The sequence below is a fragment of the Pogona vitticeps genome, chromosome 5 (genome assembly GCF_051106095.1).
Source record: "Pogona vitticeps strain Pit_001003342236 chromosome 5, PviZW2.1, whole genome shotgun sequence".
Lineage (NCBI taxonomy): Eukaryota > Metazoa > Chordata > Lepidosauria > Squamata > Agamidae > Pogona > Pogona vitticeps.
Window position 1 is genome coordinate 2,554,054 of NC_135787.1, and position 21,161 is coordinate 2,575,214.

At 40.6% G+C, this 21,161-nt stretch overlaps 1 protein-coding gene across 2 annotated transcripts in view; it reads right to left on the reverse strand.

Annotated features, from left to right (window-relative positions):
- Positions 1-413: 413 nt before the first annotated feature.
- Positions 414-21,161, reverse strand: part of LOC140701295 (uncharacterized) — a 28,910-nt gene continuing 8,162 nt past the window's right edge. Inside the window, exons 4-7 of one of the 2 annotated variants that reach the window (XM_078394420.1) lie at positions 19,199-19,285; positions 8,547-8,698; positions 3,271-3,374; positions 414-1,101 (exon numbers count right to left, since the gene is read on the reverse strand). In XM_078394420.1, the coding sequence (XP_078250546.1) occupies positions 939-1,101; positions 3,271-3,374; positions 8,547-8,698; positions 19,199-19,285 (506 nt within the window). In that variant the 3' untranslated portion in view covers positions 414-938. The remainder of the gene's footprint in view (positions 1,102-3,270; positions 3,375-8,546; positions 8,699-19,198; positions 19,286-21,161) is intronic. The other variant, XR_013545741.1, reaches the window with a different exon arrangement.

Genomic DNA, 21,161 nt, shown 5'->3' on the forward strand with positions numbered 1-21,161 from the left:
ATACTGTTGACAGGCAATGTTATACTTGGGCCATAGGTTTTATAAAGATGTTAGGGTTTCTGTCTGTTGTAAATCAATTTCACAGAATGACTCGTGGACATAAAAACAGTATGGCCTTTGTTTTCCTCGATAGTATGTTTTAAATTACAATTTTGTTTTTCCTTTAAAGTCATTTAGCTCCCTTCTCTGGAACTGGAAAAAATAAATTAAATATTTGGAGTTGAAACACGGCAGAACTGAGATTATTTCTGTTCTTCTAGGATAACGAATTTCAAGTAATTTGTGGAACAGGATTGTTGCTCAGCTACTAGACGTTTAGTGTATGACTCCCTACAACATTCAGTTTTGTCCTCTTTAATCCAAATAAGCCTTGTCAAGAACCTGCGGCCCAGAGGCAGTGGACAGAAGGAATTCAATAATATGTAGTTCAAGAATGTTTATACAGAGGCAGTTTATAGGATTGATTGTCTTGGACTTTGGATCAGTGGCTGTTTAAAAAGAACCTTCCTGAAGAAGAAGAAACAACAGGATTATACAAAGCTTGGACTAAATGTTACTTTATAAAAAGTAACTTGCAATGTTACTTAAAAATTTACAATTACAGGTCCAAAGGTAGCTTGCGAAGTAACTAAAACCAGCATGAAAACAAATGTTGGTAAATACAGTACATTATTTTATTGCTGTGGCCATGGGCTACAAGAGAATTCTTTGACATTTTCGTTTTGCGGGTATTTAAGTCTTTAAAGTTTCAAAATATCTTTTACAGGTCCAAAGAAGTAACACGGATAAACACCTTTTGAATGCTGATGTCAGTAAGTTGATTTCTTCTATGCTCCGGGTTCCATCATTCAGAAGGCTAGCTGTGAATTCAGAATTTTCAAAGGGAGAAGGGTTGTTTTGTTCTTGTATTAAGATGTTGGCATCCAGTTTTATTCATGTCAAGGATTTTCTATATACCAGTGTGCATTAGGCTTCATTTTACAAAGGCTCCGTCTCAGGGAGTTGCATTCAATGTTTTCCCAACATTCCGCCTCGGCATGGCAAAATGCTTTTAATACAGTACAGTTTCCGTTCGCCACTGGCCAATTAAATTTCCAAAATCTGAAAATAAAAGACAGCACCGATCAATTAACAATTCAGCCAATCTCTATCAAATTGCCAAAGTAGTTATCTATGTTTGATTGTATTCATCTGACTACATATTTTTTCCAGCTTCTTCTTCTCTCTCTCCATTAAAAAAACTGCATTGGTCCTAATACTCAAGAGAAATCCTTGAGAGATTCCTCCAAATAATATCCCTTTGCACAAACTTTTTTCTAGCAAATTGGTAGAAATCATATTTAAATAGAAAGGTTAGTATTCTCTCGTCTAAATGTGGGGGAGAAATCATGTATGCTGCTCCCTGCTTACTACAGGCTCCCCATTGCAGGATCAATCCCTTGATTAATTAACCTTGCAACCAGCATGAGAATGGGCATGCAACATCCCAGTTTCTGTTACGAAGGACAGGCTAAAGAAGAATCGGCATAGTTCCTGCAACTTATTAACATTTTAAATTCCTTGGAAGTGTCAACATAGATGTGCCTGTGGTGATCCAGTAAACACCAACACAGTGCTCTGCCAAAGATTCATGAGCAAACCTAGCATTCACAGGGCAAGAGGGGAAATGCTCTTATAGATTGGGAATCATGGAAAAAAAAACAAGAAGCAGAAAGCAGGTATAAATGGTTTGTCCTCGTAAGAGAAGGGAATAAATGAGATTGTCTCAGAATCTGTGTTTGGAATCGTGCTTTTAGGGGTGAGCATTGTGACGGCCAAGATTTCAGATGACATTCAATTATTCAGGATGGCTTTAAAACAAAGTAGGTTGTCCAGAGCTCAGGAAATGTATTTCCCAAATTGGAGGAGAAATAACCAAATGGTCAATGTAGTCCGAAGTGCGTAATGTGATGTATTTTGGAGGAAAAAGTCTGGACTTCAAGTATACACTGAAGGGGTCCAAACCAATGAAGACTGACCCAGAAAGAGATCTTAGAATCATCATGGGCCTCTCAATGTCAATGTGGAAATGAAATGTTCTGCTACCGAACAGAGAAGAAATGCTTTATTATTTATAACAGCAGCTTTTTAAGGAGCAAATCATATATTTAGGAGGCCTTTTAATTCAGGAAAATGGTATTGTTACTTCCCACCTTGTTTGATACAGTCCACTACTTAGATTCTCTCCTCCAATGGCTGCCATATCTAAAAACAAGTTCAGAATAGAAGCACGCGACAAGCACCCTAACCCCAACCCCAATTATACAGCATCCTTGGTTAAATGGACCAGTGTAGCATGAACAGGGCACAATTCCCCTTGTCCATGTAACCAAGGCTTTCAAAGTGGAGAAACCAAACTGTCAGGAGGTGGCTACTGAGAAATCAACTAACATCAGAGAGTTTAAAAAGATTTTTAAAGAGCAAATTCAAAAGATTTTTTAAAAACCCTGTTGTCGCAGGGTAACCTTTGAAAGACATATAACATTTGGTAAAATGAATAATCTCCAAAGATCTAGGGAAACGAACAGACACATTCTCCAAACCGACAACACAACTGTAACCAATTGTGCCTTCACCTCTCTTTGTCAGTTGCCAATGAGAACAATTTCTAGACCTTGGAAGGCAGTGAACATGCTTCTGTATTGTCACCTTCATCAATCTTTCTATTCCTGGCTCAAGCTCTTCAAATCCTTTGAGATTATGCATCTTGTGAAGCACAGCAATTTGGGAACTGAAAAGCTGTTTAAAAGTTTACCTTGGGACAATAGGATTCTTTTCTCTCTTTTAAAAAATTGCTCTATAGTAACTTTTTAACATTCCCTGGAATTAATAGAGGATGTCTTGTTACCTGTTTCCTGGCATTCTACGCAGAATGCCACAGACATACTGAAAGAGGGATGTCCTTTCTCCGCCGACACTGTTTAGAGCAGCCTTTTTAACAAAGATATTTATACCTTCATCACGACGTGCAATGACCTTGCATATTTAGGCAGGGTTTGACACCTCAACTTTACAGAAATTTTAATGAACACCAACATATTGTTTGGTGTTCTTCTACCAACCTTTTTTTGATATTAAAAATATTATTATGGGTGCTGTAATACCAAGGAAATCAACTCTGGTACTAAGTTCTAAACAGATGCAAAGAAGACGATATTTCACTAAACAGAAGAATGAATTACTTTCTACAGTACAAAACACAGGGAGGTTTTGTTGACAAACTTAACTCACTTGTGTTCATACTTCGAGCCATCAACCCATGTCCAGTCCCCCTTAAAAATCAGGCCAATCCAGAAGTCCTCGTGTGAGGTACGGATTTCATTTTCTAGGAAGACCTGCAAAAAGCACAATCAGAAATTCTCTTCTCCTTCCCTTTTCAAACAATGCACTCTGCTCAGGGCATCAATAGCCCCTTCCATATATTCAATGGGAATAACATGAAGAGAAGTGGAGAGAACCAGGACTCACAATGGCTACCTATTACTTTCCGTGTCAGAGAAAGCAAAAAGCTGTTACCGTGTTTGTATCCTCCACATGAGCTCCAGAGAGGGGCCTCTGGTTGGCTACTGTAAGAAACAGGACAGGCTGGACTAGAGAGGCTTTTGTTTGAATCCAACAAGGCTTTTCTTAGGTTCTTTTGTGACAGGCTTTCCTTCAATCTGTCTATGCTTAATCAGGTCAAAGGAATATGCATTCCTTACACCATTCAATTCTTCAAAACTCCCCGTTTATGAATGTTGGACATTGTGTTTCTGTATCTACTATTCCTAATGCCAGGAAACGGCCCAATAATGCTGCACAATATCATGCCTGTGTTGTCGGCCTCCTTTTCAGCCTTAAGAGGCTGTGGGTGTTTTGCCATGCAACTTCTGCGGCATCGATTTAAAATAAACATACACGCTAGTTTTTTTAAAAAAAGGAAAATAGCATGGCAACTAAAATACTGGAAGAAACAGACATGTTCACATAAAGTACAGTATATCATCAACTATATATAATGAGGAAGCAATTAGATTTTTTTTAAAAAACAACAACCACTATAGCTATAGAATATACTTCCCCAAAATGGATAACCTATTGCCAACAGAAGTTCACAGAATTCATGAAATTTTAGAATTTGAAGGAACACCAAGTGTAATCTAAGCCAGCCCTCTGCTGATGCAGGAAACTTGTAGCTAAATCAGCTCTGGGATATGGCCACCTGAAGTTTATTTTGGACACCTCCAGTGGAGGATAGTTCACAATCTTTGGAGGTACTCCATCCTATTGTCAAACAGCTCTGATTGTCATAGAATGATTGGTCAAAATCTCCTTTATTGCAACATGAACTCTTTTAGTTCAGATGCCACCACCAGGAGTTCCAGAAAACAAGTTTATTCCATATTCCATGTGACAGCGCTTTGAATATATGAAAATGATTAATGCATCTGCTGTTCTCTTCTTTAGGCTAAACATACCATCCTCCCTCAGTTGTTTCACCTGTAATTGGTTTCCAGAGCCTTTACCATCTTGATCGTCCTTTTCTGGATCCATCACCTTCATTGATATTCTTCTTAAAGAATAGTGACCAGATCTGGCCACAGGATTCCAGGTGAGGTCTGACCAAAGCAGAACAGAGTGATGCTGTTGCTTCTCCTGATCTGGACCCTGTTGAGCCAATCCAGAATTCCATTGACTGCATCACACTGCTGACTCATATTTAGATTGTGGTCTTTAAATACCACTAGTTCCTTTTCACACATAATATTGCTGAGCCAGGTGTGACAAATCCTCTATTTGTGCATCTGATCTTTCCTCCAGTGAGTAGAATTGTACATTTTTCTTTTCTGAAACTCATTTGATTGCTTTGGTCCAGCTGGTTATGGTCATCTTGAATCCCTGGACTTTTCACCGCGCATCCTGTTCTCCCCCTCCCCCCTTTATAAAGAGAGGTTTGCCTGTCTCCAGTCTATAAGGGCTTCATTTGTCTTCCAAGAATTCTCAAAGGTTATGGGCAGAACCTCTGTGATTATATCCTTTTGGAACCTTTTGGATGCAGTTCATTTCTTCACTCTGTAAGCTTCTTTATCGGTTTGGGCTGCAGCCTTCTCACGGCCTGCTTTATGCTTCTTGGGCCTGGCTGAGCCCAGCTTTGCTTCTAGGACAGAATGGAAAGAAAGCTGGTGCTGAGCGGTGCCTCCTTTCTGTCACTATCTGTGCATCCTTTCTCATTCTAAGCTCTAACGCTTCAGAGGTTCTCCATACAAACGCTGGCCTGTCATTTATCTTCCTTGATTGTTTGCCCCTCCTTCCATTTCTTCTCTATGCCCCTTCTAATTTTACCTAATTGAAAGGCTCCTTATGAAGCCACACTTCCCACTTTCTGTTGTTGGAAGAATTATTTTTTGCAGTCTCACCTGTAAGAACCTCCCATTCATTATGGACTCTCTTTTATTTCAGTATTTCTGAATATAGGATTTCACATAGTATTTTCTTAAACATAGAGAAATCAGCTTTCTTGTAGTCTAGAGTGTATATACAACCTTCAGTTCCCCTCTTTCACTGTACTGTATAAAGAATGTAAGGAGGCTATAGTCCCTTTTTGAAGCCAAAGCTCCCGCATTTCCAACATAAATGGCATATTCTTTTTTGAAATAGTGTGAAGCCCTGCCGTAATTTACTTTTAAGGTTCTCTTCCCATTCCAGTTCTTTCATAAGAAAACACTTCAAGTCTTGGATTTAATGTAATACATTAAAGAGAGAATTAAATTATTATTAAACTATTATTTATTTAAAATTACAATACTTTGCCTTCCCCTTCAAGAGGACCCAAGACAGTTTGCAAATATAAATATTATAAATAAAAATAAAGTTTTCAGATTTGTGCCCTATTATGTAAGAATTCTCTAATGTGTTTTATGTAAAGAAATGCCAGGTGTACTAACTCAGGCTATAACAAGTGGAATGGACAGTTCAGAAGTGAATGAACCATGAAAACAAATCAAAACAATATCTTAATTTAGGCAAGGGATCATTTGGTATGATACAGTACTGATTTCCCTTATTCAATTAAGATTTTCCAGCATGAACCACTTTGTTGTTTAACTGAGCAAGTTAGTAGATAAATACAAGGGTAAACATTAGCCGGGATGTCTAAAAGGACATCAGTTGGCACATAATTTAAGAAAACTGATCAATAAATGTTATCAAATCAAGTCATAACCACAGCTTTTACTTTCTATGGAAGGGAAAAAAACACATTTCATAGACTGGAATAGAAATATCTAATATGCTAGAAAAACTACAATCAGGGTGACCTAAAATTTGGACCATAGACTGAAATACTTTATAGCAACCCTAACATATAGGTGGCAATTAATCCATGTTCAGCCTTTGGCTTAAGCAGGTACAGGTATATGAGATAGAGATGCCCTTTATTTCTGAACCTGGAACCACCCTGATAGTCTAAAACAAGCTGGACATGAAATTCTATAAGTGGTGCCTCGCTAGACGATGATAATCCATTCCACTGAAATTGCTGTTTAACGAAATCATTGTCTAGTGAAAAGCATTTCCCCATTGGAATGCATTGAAATCTGTTTAACGCGTTCCAATGGGGAAGAATCGACGTTGTCTAGCGAAGATCGGCCATAGGAAAGCCGCTTTGCGAACTGCTGATCAGCTGTTTAACTGTCTTGCAAAGCTTAGGTCCCGAAAACATCTGTTTTGCGAGCGTGGAGGGAGCTGTCAAAATCGCCGTCTAGCGAAAATTGGTTTGCGAAGCAGGGACCAAACATTGTCCAGCGAAATTCCCCCATAGGAATCACTGTTTTGTGAATCACTACAGTATAGCGATCGCAAAAAGTCAACGTCTAGCGAAAAAACTGTCATGCGGGGTAACTGTCTAGCGAGGCACCACTGTACTGAAGTACTGGACAACACCAGCAATCATTATGTTAGACTGCACAGGGAAGCCATTGAAATCCATAAACATCAGCATAGCTTCAACAACAAAAAAGAAAAAAGTCTGAAACGAACAAAGCCTGGCTTCCAGCACTGGAAAATACAGCCTGCAGAAGGTCAACGAACTCTACCCAGCCACAAGGACCAGGGATCATTGCACAAAAAAAAGACCAGCTAAAGACACCCATCAACCACAGTGACAGATAATCTCTCCCATTTATCACAACAATACATCCACAACAAAAACATGCTGATCACCCTATCTCCTGAAAAGGACAAAAGCTGTTCCCACAACTATAAATACTCAACTATCCAACAAACACCAACAGAGCATGAACAGAGTTCCTACTCCAGTCCTCTGAAGATGCTGGCCACAGAGACTGGTGAAACGTCAAGAAGAACAACCTTCAGAACATGGCCAAAGAGCACAAAAACCCACAACAACCATTAGAACTGAAGTTCAAGAGTGTGAGGCTCAAGGCAAATACTTCTGGCACCAATCCTTTCTATTTTAATGTTTGTTGTAATTTAATTTATAGCTGATTTAGGGAAGTGGTCATGGACATTGGTGAATTGATTTTCTCATCATTTTAATGGTGGTCATCAGAGTGTACTATATTAATAATACATTTTGCTTTTTAAGAGGTGCTTTTTACACCTGGCCATTAAATCCTTTAAAAGGTTTGTGAGTTCAAGACAGGAAGAGTGTATTTAATTTTTTAATAGTTTTCCCTGAAGAAGAATTTAATGTGAGTGAGCTGGGAGCTAACATTTAACATTTTAATTTCACTTCACAAACTTATTGGACACATATTTCCTTATTGCTGTGGGGCCTTTTTTTGTGTGCTTGTGGTCCAGAATGAAGAAAGACAGTCGGAAGCCCCCCCCCCCCCCCGCCCCACACACACACCAAAGGACCAGTGATCAGCCTCTTGCCTGGATGGGGCCACAAATCATCAGTTTTGTGTTGAAAACATGAATGGAAATGGGAAGCGCAGCAGCTCTTTCACACCACGGAATTCCAGCTAGTAGTACAAGAGAGGTGGGGAGGATCCAGTTTCCTGTTGCATTCCAACTCTTCCTTTAGTCCTGCCCTAGCTAAATGAGTAAGTACAGTGCTAATTAATGGTTACCCAACTGACAAAAACGGTGAAGGGGAAGAAAAATCCAGAATTTCAGCCGTGGGTATGGCCAGAGAGAGACAGAGTTAAGACTGATATGTTACACTCAAGGGACATCCAGACGGAACTCTCAGTATGTCTGAGGAGGAACCATTTCTTCATAGGGATTCATGCCACTTTGGTTTATAACCATGTCTGCCTCTACATTTTAAATACTGCAAATACTTTTAAAAAAATGTACAGGTCTCTGACTCCTTTCTCTCCTCTGTGGAGTTCAGTCCCTGTAAACATGGATGCCATGTGACTTTCTTCGAGTAGGGCAAGATGGAAGCATTGTAAAAGGCGCCACGAGCCTCTTTAGGACCCATCAACATTGTGCTTTGACATGATGGTCATTCTGTGAAGAGTGGAGACTGCCTTTATATTTACCCATGTGCTGCTCACCTCCTCTTCTCTACTATTAATACAAACCAACGTGGCGTGTCCCTCCTCACAAAACTGTCTCGATTCTTCCCATGTCTTTAGCAGTTCATCAAATAAATACAAGGTCTCCTTGTGTAGCACCCAGCCTAGATGAAGCTTTCTAGAAATGTCCTCTTTGACCCAAGTCAGCCATAGTCCAAGAGAAAGAGAGAATAAAAGAGGCAATTTAGCTGAAGTCAGGATTGAAGGATGGGGCAGATAAAACAACAACATGGCATCGAAGTGAATCATTGTATATTATACTATCAATCATCTTATAATGATATAGCATATGTTTCAAAGTATGAATTCATATTGTAGAGCCAGTATGGTTTATTAGATAGTGTTTTGGGCTCTCTAAGAGGAGGGTTCAAATCCACACTCAGGCATGGAAGCTGAATAGGGAGTGGCAGTGGTAAACTATTTCTTGAACATCTTGAATACCTTGAAAACTCTTATTAAGGTGGCCATCTTCAGAAGTAGCTGAACAACACATGACATAAATCACTTCACCATAATTTATAAAATTAGCAAAGTATTCAGCCTCTTGCAATGTTTGCTGTAATGTTTTCATTAAGAAGTACAATTCATATCTGTACCTAAGAAGATCTGTACTGAAACATACAGCAAAGAAGGAGAGGATCCAAATGGTATCAAATCAGTTTAACAATAGAATTTTAAAAAATGGTCATCAATAGAGTAAAATCATCATCATCATCTTGACGTGCCATCAAGTCACTTCTGAGTTATGGCTACCCTTTCCAGGGTTTTCCAGGTAGAGAGAGGACTCGGAAGTATTCCCTTCTTCTAGGGATGCCTTGGGACTATGCAGCTTGCCCAAGACTTCAAAGGCTGGGGCTAGTCACAGGAGGCACAGTGGGAAACTGAACTCTCAACCGCTGGCTCTGCAGCTAGGTACCTAAACCTCTGAGCTATCCAGCTAGCTAGAATTTTTTTTTTAAATTTATGTAATTCAGAATATTTTTTCCAGAAATGCCAAACCAGATGCCTGTGATCATCTGACACAGGAAGAGGCAAAATAATGGATTCAGAGGCGCACCGTCTCTGATATTGCATTCTGAAACAATGCATTGACTCCTGGCCTAATTCAAAGTGTTAAAGCCACAGAGGGCTTAGGGCCAGCCTGACAGAAGAATCAGCTGCACTCACACATCTCGGCCCAATTATTAAAGTCCTCTTTCGAGGCATTTCTTTGGAACCACAGCCCACGCCCATGCAAGAGCTTCCTGGCAGAGAAAGTGCCTTCTCAGTGTCAGCCTTCCCAAGAGAGATTTGCTTAACATCCTTATCATAAGAACTTAGGGTACAGCTTAAGGTCCTCCGATTCCACCAGGCTTAAAAAAAATTATTTGTTCTTTATTGCTTAGGTTTTATTGCTGTCTCTTAACATTCTAGTATTGTGGCTCTCTTTGGGCTCATTGACATGTCTTTAATGTTAGCTTTATGGACTATTTGCAGATTACCCTGAGGATATTGCCATTTTGATAATTTTTGTAGCCAGTTTTCTCAAACACCAAGGCAGCACAAGGTACGAAATGCAACTGGGATGTTGTATGCACCAAAATTAGACAAACTCTTCCTAATTTTTATTGAAAGGTTTAGAACTGTTTTGCAATAGAGCTGAAGAACTTTTGTTCCCTTGTACACTGCAAACTCTGGCTCCACTACACCACTGCTCAAATGCCTGGGAATGAAGAACCACCTTTACTGAATGCCCCAAAGACTATGATACTAAAGCTTGCGGGTCTCCACATAAAGGCATTCGATCAGCAGGGAGCTATAGCCAAAGAGATCCTTCCCTGTTCATCAGCCACTGCACCTGTCTCAGAACAGGTGGGGGGGAAGTTTCACATGATGATCTCAAGGTATAATTAAGTTTTTAACAAAGAAGGCATTCTGAGACCTTGATCTACAGAAGGCTAATACATTAAAACCAGCACTTTGAATTGAGTCCACAAATGTATTGGCAGCCTGGTGCAAGTAGGAGGTGTAAGATCAGACTGCTGGAAACTTAGAAGAAATTTAGTTTTTAAAACAGTTTAGAAGTTAGATTGTAGTAAGTATGCATGGCCAATGTTTATAGAGACAGAGCATTTAGAAAAAGTGTCATAAATGAGGAAATAAGGACTTTAAGTATATACTGTAGTCTGGAAAAGAGGAACTTAAATCCAGATACCCAGGGTGAGAAATCTTAGTGCTTTGTGATAGTAGAATGAGTCCTAGAAGGAACGAGTCAGACCTCACAGTTCAATATATAACAAACAAACAAACAAACAAACAAACAAGATCTGTTAGGTCAACAATATGAAGACTCCAGAAACCAGAAGAAAAAGGTCTTGTGCAGAATGCACCTGGGACTGATCAAAGAAGGCCTTGGCCAATTTAGCAATAAACATGATAGGCTTACAATCATGTTAGGTTCCTGGAGAAGAAGAATATGTGAGGTGTTAATCTTGATAGCTTAAATTCTTTTTCTGTCAGGTTTTGATACCTTGCCTGTTTAAGAATATTAGAGAGATTGGGATGGTTTGCAGAAATTTGCTTTAAAATGGCCCGAAATTGAAAGTAGTTTTATGAAATCATAACAATTGCGGGCAACTGCCTGCTTGTTTTGCTTTTCAGTTTGCAAACAGAGATATGATATAAATATACTAAACATTTTACAGCTGAGAATAATATTGTATTGTAAAAGCATATAGATGTTATACGATATTGTCATCGATGGCAGAAAGTGAGGAGGAATTAAAGAACCTCTTAATGAGGGTGAAAGAGGAGAGTGCAAAAAACGGTCTTAAGCTCAACATCAAAACAACTAAGATCATGGCCACTGGTCCCATCACCTCCTGGGAAATAGAAGGGAAAGTTATGGAGGCAGTGACAGACTTCACTTTCTTGGGCTCCATGATCACTGCAGATGGTGACAGCAGCCACAAAATTAAAAGATGCCTGCTTCTTGGGAGGAAAGCAATGACAAAACTCGACAGCATCTTAAAAAGCAGAGACATCACCTTGCCAACAAAGGTTTGCATAATCAAAGCTATGGTTTTTCCAGTAGCGATGTATGGAAGAAGGCCGGCTGCCGAAGAATTGATGCTTTTGAACTGTGGTGCTGGAGGAGACTCTTCAGAATCCCCTGGACTGCAAAGAGAACAAACCTATCAATTCTGAAGGAAATCAACCATGAGTGCTCACTGCAAAGACAGATCCTGAAGCTAAGGCTCCAATCCTTTGGCCATCTCATGAGAAGACTCCATGGAAAAGACCCTGAGGTTGGGAAAGTGTGAAGACAAGAAGAGAAGGGGATGACAGAGGATGAGATGGCTGGACAGTGTCATCGAAGCGATCAACATGACTTGGCCAAACTCTGGGAGGCAGTGGAAGAATGGAGGGCCTGGCGTGTTCTGGTCCATAGGGTCACAAAGAGTCGGACACGACTTAACGACTTAACAACAACAACAATGGCACACATTGCATCAAAGTGGCAGACCTTGCTATCTCTAATCGCTCCTCCAGCTGATAGCTTCTCCAGCTGTTTCCCTACTTAGCCAGAAAGGAGAATTGTTTTGTTTGGGGCTTAGTGACAATTCAGTCTTGTGCTAATTAAATTGTCTTTCTTGCTCAAAAAGATAACAGATCACATGATGGGAAGGCTCCTTTTTTATTCTGTTCTAATGATAAGCTTTATTTAAACTATTGCTATAAGGCAGATCTACTGCATATTTATAGCATGCATTGATAACCTTAAACACCATAAACCACATTTCCCAAATTGTCTTCAGAGGCAACTCCTTGAATAGAGCATTACTGTAATATAGCTCAAAAGCTGCCAGAGAACAGACTAGTGAACCTGTTGCTATCCCTTGTCCAGAAAGGCATTTAGCTGGACCCTTCTGTGGCACGGAGATAATCTAGGGCTCACATGACAGTAATGGATCCATGAGAACACTCGAGCGATGAACCCCTGGTTTATGAAGAATACAGCAGCTAGAAAAATCATAGGAAACAGAAGGTCCCTGAGAAATTTATAAATAATTTTAAACCAATTGAAGTAGAATGACTGGCATTTTGATTTGTCAGGTGAAATAAGTACATATATTCCGTGGAGTCCATGCTCCAGTTCTGGAATTTAAAAAAATACTTGAATTCCAGCTAAACTGGAATTCATGAAGGACAGAATGAAAGGATGAAATTAGGGACTTGTCTGGCTGCTCACTTTTGGAGAACAAATAGTGGGGGGGGGGGGGAGAAGAGGAAGAATACTCTTTTCTCCTTACAGAGATATTTCTCTGCCTGAGACTCCCCAACTCCCAAGGACTCTTGTGTGGATATCTTGTGAGATTTTTGAGAAGATTTATGTTTTTTTTCCCCTGAAAGAAATGCCAAGCTATACAGAAATTATTACAATTCCTGCGCAGAATGACGTCTTTACTGCTCTGTTTTCACCTAAAAAGGGCATCAGGGTGGAATAAAATCTGGCAGTTGCCTGCATAGAACATTGCACCAATAGCAAAAAAAAACACCGAAAGCGAAAATGAGAACAGGGCGTGCTTTTCAGGGGAAAGCCTTGAAATCTCACTGAAGCAGAGGGACGTGTTGACAGAGCATGGTTTTTCAATATACATAGCATCGCTGAATAAAATAATCTAGCCAATATAATGGTAATAAGAGTGTTGTTGATGTTGAAAGAGTAAGGTCACAGCCACATCCCTTTTACCTTTCTGTCTCAGCTTTGCCACCTCCCACCCTGCCAACCCATCACTGTTGTAACTCAGTTCATAGTTCAGAACTGTATGGTTTCACGTAATCCTATTACTGTGGTTTATTACAATTCAGTTTTGAGAAAAGGGAAGAAAGACGAAAGGAAATATGAGAGAGTGAAAGAGGAGGAGGCAGGAGAGGGAGGGAGGGAGGGAGAGAGCAGCCAAAACTATACACTCCAGGGATGGCATTTCCAGCAACTCCGGTCCTGCTTGGCTATGGCTTAAAAAGGGAACCCCATTCATACTTTTAAAAATGCAGTAGCGCTCATGACCGACAACAAATTCATCCAGAGAGAAACTGGACACATGAAATGGCAGCATTAAGAAACCAACCTGCACGCATAGGATTATGGGTGCCTGAAGCCAGAGAAGCTTCCAGCCCTCGTCCAGACTGGCTGAAGAGGAGAAAGACGAACCTATGGCAGGGGTGTGTGTGCGCGCGCTTTCAGACTGTCTCCCTAATTCTTGCCAAGAGCTTGTTCTACACCCCTTGCCCCCAAATAATACTCCTCTGGCAGCCCCTTCCGCATAGCCCACTCTAAATCCAAGAACGTGCCGTCTGACCCTACAGCTCCTAAGAATCTCCAGTTTAGGCTACATTTCTCCCATGATCGTTTGCACCAAGATGCATCTGTTTACACTTACACTGTATTTTGTTTTCTTAATGCCACTTCCTGCAGATTACAAAGATCCTTTTCAAACTCTTTCCAATTCAGTTTGTTCTACCTGCTCCATCCTTTTGTTCATTTCTGTTCTAGCCACTCTAAAAAATGTTGTACTAGCAACACACCTAGATATGCTACCTGCTCACCTTACTACCCTTGAACAGTAAAAATATTCATCAGCCCCAATACTGATCCCTTTGGGATCCCACTCCTTGCTATATTTTGCACACTAACTACTCATTTTCTGTCATTTAAAAATCTGCTCAGCAGAGCACAGAACAGGTTCAAATAGATACATGACCAAAGTAGCTTTCAGGGTATGAGGAATTCAAGTAATCCATAAAAGAGAAGGTAGTAACTTTAAGGCAAGATACACAAAACAGACAATCAGAGGACTAAGAAATGAAGACTTGAAATCAAAAGGCTAAGACATATTTTAGATTCAGATAAGTAGGGATGGGTCCATCAAGCAGTTCAGACATCAGCGCCTAACCAGAGGGCAATGCCTTTGCTGCGAAAATGTAGAGTGTGTCATGAGACATTAGTGGAAAGGAACCCTATGTAGAGCACATATATGGGAGAATGAGCAGGGGGAGGGATAAATGTAAGTTGAGGGGCTAAACAGAAAAGAAGCTCAAATTTCTGAGCTCACCAAGGGTTATGTTTGGTTCCAAGAGAAAGGGTTTAATTTTCAAAGAGGCAGAGCATTATGGCTGAAGCTAGAGATGGGGATATTTGAAGTCATAAACGAATATCTCTGTCCCAACTGCACCTAATGCAGGTCTGCCCCCGGAACTGGCCCATCCACTCACGGGCTACTGCACTGCCAGCATCCCGCTGTTCCCATCAATCATGGAAGTAGCTCTTCCATCTCCCATTGGCTCAGCTGGCCACTCAACAGCCACGCAGGGAGACTCACCCTCCCAACCCCTGCCTGGAATGGCCAGCCGAGAGGGAGACGGGGGAGCTACTTCCACAATTGGTGGGAAGAGTGGGACGTTGGCGGCGCTTGAATAGACGAGCCCGTTCCAGGGGCCAGACCTGCATTAGCTGCAGCTGGGACGGGGATATTTGTATTCATTTATGAACATGAATATCTTTATCTCTAGTTGAAACTATATCCAAATAAGCCACAAAATTCAACCACAGATTAATCCTCCCCTGGCACACAGAGGGCTCATTCAGACAGGCATTTGTCTTGCTGCATATCGCAATGCAGGGTCTGATTGGCTAGGTTTTTTCCTGGAAATCACATGACATAATTGCGAAAGTGAGCTAATTCACCCCAATTTGCCCCCAGGCCACCTCAATCTGTACCTGTTTGAGAGCCCCCGTCAAGGGTTTCCACTTTTTTGGTGTGCTCTAGTTTAGACCATTCCCAATGTGTGCAATTGCAGGACAGAACTAAAATGGAGTCTTGCCGCTGTCAAAGCTTCCAAGACTCCTTCCAGTTTGAATTTCTGGTTAGACTCTGGTGTTCAGTGCTTCAGAGAGCTAACCTTGGGCTGAGTTTTATATCAAATTGCAGATGATGAACGACACCTGAAGGCCTAAAGAGCCGACCCTGAGCTTGAGTTGAAAGCTGTGCTGTATATAAGAGACTCGCCTATTAGTTATATTTGGACATGGCAAAATATATCTCAGTTTAATAGACTTTTTCAAAATCTGTCTTTAGCCTGAGTGTCTGCTTAAGGTTTTCTGCAACTAGGCAGTCTTCTCTGTTTGAGCAGCTTCTGAAAGTTGTGAAGGTCTTGCGAGATTCTTTCCCATGGGAAAGAGCTTTTGAACTCTTTTATTTGATTTTAATTGCATTTTAATTGTTTTGTCTTTTTATTGTATTTTGAATGTTGTAAGCTGCCCAGAGACCTTTGGGTAGTGTGGGCGGCATATAAATTAAATAAATAAATAAATAAATGGCAACTTCTAGAGCTTAGACTTCCGACTGGTAAAGCCAGCTGGAGGATTCTGAAAGACATAAGGACAAGAGTAATTTTTCTGAGCTCTAACAAATTCCTAAATTGTTTTTATACTTGGGCTTGAATTCCCTTCACTGTGTCCTCTAGTTTTGGCTTCAGCTGATGGTTTTAAAAATGTAAATGTGGACCTATGAAAATCACATAAATAAAAAAAAATGGATATGGCTTACCTTCTTCTTTCAGTGATGATTTCCTGGATTGTGTCCTTCACTTCCTCAACCTGATGCTTTGTTACTGATTTGAGAGAGACCCTTGTTCACTGAGGATGAAGTGCTTTGTCCCTGCAGGCTATGCTGACGCTCAGTGAACTAGATCACATGTGATGACCAGTACTCATGAGCCAAGGGAAGCTTTCCCCATCCCTGCCCCCCGCCAAAGTATTGCTGTTCTATTTCCGGGAACTGCCAATGTCAATAAAGTGTCTCAAGCTGAACGAGGGGAGAGCTGAGTCCTTTTGGACAGCAAACTTCAGAAAACGGTGCAGTCTGTCTCGAATACTTGGCCTTTAGCATACCATCTCTTGTCCTGTGATGGTCAGACTTATCTTTGGAAAAAAGCCAAGTCTGAAGCAGCAGGCAGTCATCAATGTTGTTCAAGGTATGGGAAGACATGTTATCTTCAGCTTCCAAGCATGTTCTTTGGCTTCAGTTTTAGTTCAGGCATCCTTCAGTCTCGAGAGATTATGGCTTCAGTAGGTGAAGAAACTAAGAATAAACCCTTAGGACATAGTAGATCCAGCAAAGCTACTAAGCAGCTTTCTTCTGGAGGCACAAGTGAGGTCCCCACAGGGCGGGCAGTCGCCTCCAAGTATTCTCAGTGACCAACTGGGTGAAACTCTTCCTGCAGAACTTTCCTCCATCCTGACTCACTGGGCGGGACCCAAGGTGTTCTGGCCTGTCCTCAGCAAACATCACTATCATAGCGGGAATCTTAGTACTACAGGCAATGCAAAACATTCCTTTTCCTTCTTTTTTCACCCTTAGCCATTGCCCAAGGCCAAGGCCATGCCAACAAGCATTGTTTTTCAAACATTTGTATGCAACCAATGAGGAACATTATTTATAGCAAGCAGGTAACACCCATGTCTGTATGTCTGTTCTTCGTCAAGTCATCTCACTCTGCAGACGCACTTCTGAACTGCCTCTATGGTCTGTGATGGGCTAGCTGAGGGTAAACAAACTGAAATCCCATCAAGATCCAGCATGAGTTGAATGTGGGGAACTTGATTTCACTTGATATCTTACTTGATCTATGCTATGTTAATTTTGTCACATTTCCCCATAATTTTTTTTATTTTTATTCTGGAGGAAAATTCATAGGCATCTTCATTCTCATTTTTTCTGATATACAATTTGCTACAAAATTTTCCCTAATACGGACATTTTTGTAAAAATGGTCTCCAATACAAGGCAAACTTAGTATGTAATTCTTATGAATATACTCATTCTTGTGCATAACATTCCTATCATATGGTTCAACTGTACTTTATAATCAATTTCTGCGTATTTTAGAAACTGAGTTGCACTGCAAAATTTCAAAATGTGAACACACTGGAATATAACTGTTCTGGCTTGTTTGTTGGTTTGAAATGTGCAAATCAGTCATGTTTGTATTAAAAATGATAAATGAATCATTTTCTCTGTCATTCTTGTTAAAGATAAGTGCAGTGGATTTTACAGCCTTTCCTAATTGGCAAGAAACTGAGAAAAAAAACTCTACCCCTTCTCCTTGCAGGAATTTCTTTCCTTTTATATACTTTCCCTCCACAGCCCCCCAAATCTCAGGAAACCTTGTGGTATTTCTCAAATGTTTCATGGCCTCCCCCTCCCCTGAAAGAACATAAAGGAGTACACAGAATTAATACAATTCCTGTGTAAATGGCATTGTCTTCTTTGCAAGATTCCCTAAGAAAGGTATTGAGTTGGGCAGAACTTGGTAGCAATTCTGGATCACAAGAACAGATGACAAACAGACAGCAACAGCAAAAGAGATGAACGAGAAGGGCAATCTCATTTTTACAGGAAGCCAATGAAACTCACTGGTGCCGGGGAAAGGAAGCCTGGACATAGATGTTCACATAAAATAGGCAAGAATAAGAAAGGTTTCGAGTCTGCTCTGCACATCCCTGTTCAGGACTGCTATGGTGTCAGTCGGGAGACCTGTTAGTCTGCAGAAAGGATGTTAGCCTGTTTTGCACTGGGTTACAATTCCACTGGGCATTTGGGTTCCCAGTTTAGAGTTGTTCCTGGAGCTGGTGGTTTGGAGATGCCACTGGCTGCTAATCTGATAGTTATGCCTGCTTGGCTTCAAGTGGGGTGCACCAGTTGTGTCTGTCCCCGGCAAGGTCAGAGGCGGTTACAATCATGCCTGTATCAGTTCCATCCTGATTAAATTACTAGCATATGCTCTACATGGGACTGATCTTGAAATCTTTGCTGATTCAGAATACTATTCACTAAATTTTGGCAAGTTGTAAATTTGGAATAAGATGACCTTCATTATTGCCTCAGCTGCAATGGCTAATGGTGCATTTGCAAATGCAATTCAGGGTGCTGGTTCTCTTTATAAGGCTTAACAAAAGCTTACCTCCCCTATGGCCCTCCCCATCCCCTACAATTGACCGTTGAACCCCTCATACTTGTGCCTTGGCCTTCTGAATTCAGTGATCGTGAGTGTAAAGACTCCCTCTTTGGTATCCCTGGGACTTTCTACATCAATAAGCTACATCACCTCTGTCTTTGCTTGTGTTCTGCTACCATTTCAAGCTTTTTTCTTTCCTTTCCTTTCCTTTCCTCCTCTCCCCTGCTCTCCGGTAATATTTTATTCATTGTTGGCTTCCTTGCCTTTAATCTATTTCCCAATGTTCTTTTTTTTGCATTTATTTAGGAATTTAGTGATTGATTATTACAATTATTTTATTTTGTATGTTTTGTTGGCCACTTTGGGTGTTGCCTCTGAAGAAGAGTCAAAATGTACATGAAAGGAAACATATATCTCCCATTACAACATTTCCTTCCAAGTACCCAATTCCTTCAAAATCCTGGTGTCTGATCAATAAGTCCATCTTGACCACTTAATGAGCAATCACAAAAAGGAAAGCAAGCTAAGTTGTAACATATGAGGTGAGGAAAGCTTATACTTGACTAAACATCTATCTTTTACCTCTTAAGGGAGCTTCTTTACTGTACTGTAGCATACAATCTCCAACTTACCAATTGCAGCTTCCAGTTGAATGGTCTTTAAGGTCCATACAGCCAACTCATCGGCTAACTTCTGAGTTTTTGCAAGTATTTCTGTATCTAAAAGGTTTGCAACATTTTGAGTCAATGACATTCCAAGTCGCTTTATCTCTCCTTCTTTCCCATCATTTCCATATATCCTGCCACATGCTAACCAGAATCAGAATTCGGATATGGAGAAATGCAGGGAAGGACAGTTTTGCTTCTCAGTGTCTGAGACTGGCAGGGTGATCAAGTAGGCATAGCTCTCAAATGAATGTGTTCCCAAAGTGCATTTCTTCCGTTTTCACTATGGAATGTTTCTTCAATGATGGTAATGCCTGTCTTTCACCCCCAGATAGTGTGGCTTGCTCCTCATACATAGTATCCAGAAAAGATTGTAAGACTGCATAATATGTTTACTGCATATATTGTGTGGAAGTGAAAGGGATTTACCTTGACTTACAAATGCCATACTCTGCCATCTATCAGTGAATGTGTAAGCCTTGATTTGCCTCACAAGCAGGTGCTTGTTTTATTCTGGAATTGCCCATACAATATTCTTCATTTACATTTTTGATGTATAGTATTTCTTTCCTTTGGGGATTTGCAGAATTACTAGCTGATTTCTCAGGAGTCTCAGAGGAAAGCCAGAAATTCCAGTAAGCTCAGAACAAAGAGAACAAACATGGAAATACACACATAGTGGTTTTAATTCTGATTCTAAACTCTCTTCAGCAAGAGGGGCAAGGGAAAAAAATTACAAGTGGGTGCACAGATTATGGAACTCCGTACTGTATATCATTTTTACATTTAAAGAGTTCTTTGCTTTGAGGATACATATACATAAGCATATACTGCATGTGTTTATATATGAGAAGGCACAAGTACATATGGTTAAGATTAAGCATGACAGACAGGTGTAGAGTGTAGCTTCTAGGCTATAAACAAAATTAAGATCCACTACTTATACATCCAATAACACTTGAAAGGATCACAAGGAGTGATCACCATAAAGAGACTCTTCTGTCCATCAGGGAATTGCTCCAAAAATGAAATCCTAGAGATGGACTACAAAAGTCCAGCGGCTCCACAGATCAAGGTCCATAGGGACCCCAATTTGTCATGTGATTATCAGGAAACAGATTGCACGGATGGTTCCACAAACAGTTCAAACTGCAATCTATTTCTCCATGTGATCACACCCTAAGGTACATTTAATAAGTTATCTGCTGGATCAACAGGTTTCTTCATGTTGTCAGGGGCTTTGGCATCCACTAGCAGGGACCAAGGGCTTTGGCATCGCTAGCATTGTGAGTCTTGGTGCAAACCACAATCAGGAGGAGCTAGATGGGGGGATGGTGTCATCTGTTTGTACTTGGATGACTAAGTACAAACAGGTCCAGTGAAGGGGAAGTTGGCCAAGGGAGTTGTGGTGCTGTCTGCTATAAATGAGGAATCCTGAAGCTAAGGAGGACCGCATTTCACTAGAACAGGTAGGTTTAAAGAGCATCAAGGCTCAATTACTATGTTGCTTATGCTATGTTGTTTAGTCATTAAGTCGTGTCCGACTCTTCGTGACCCCATGGACCAGAGCACGCCAGGCTCTCCTGTCTTCCACTGCCTCCTGGGGTTGGGTGAAGTTCATGTTGGTCGCTTCGGTGACACTGTCCAACCATCTCGTCCTCTGTCGTCCCAAGTAGGCATAATTAAATGAGTTCAGTTTAATCATAAAGGAAGAACTGGAGTGGAGATGAAAGTGATGACCTTCCAGGAAGTCTCCTGGCAGAGTCTTTGGCAGAATCTCTTGTGATCCATGTCAAAAATCCCCCCTGTAGAGCATGTGTCGTTTTGTAAAAGCAACCTGCAAATATCCAATCCTCTCTAAGTGTGAACAGTGACCTTCAATGCTTTATCCTATTTTTCTCCTAACTCTTATCTTAAAATAAACACCTGG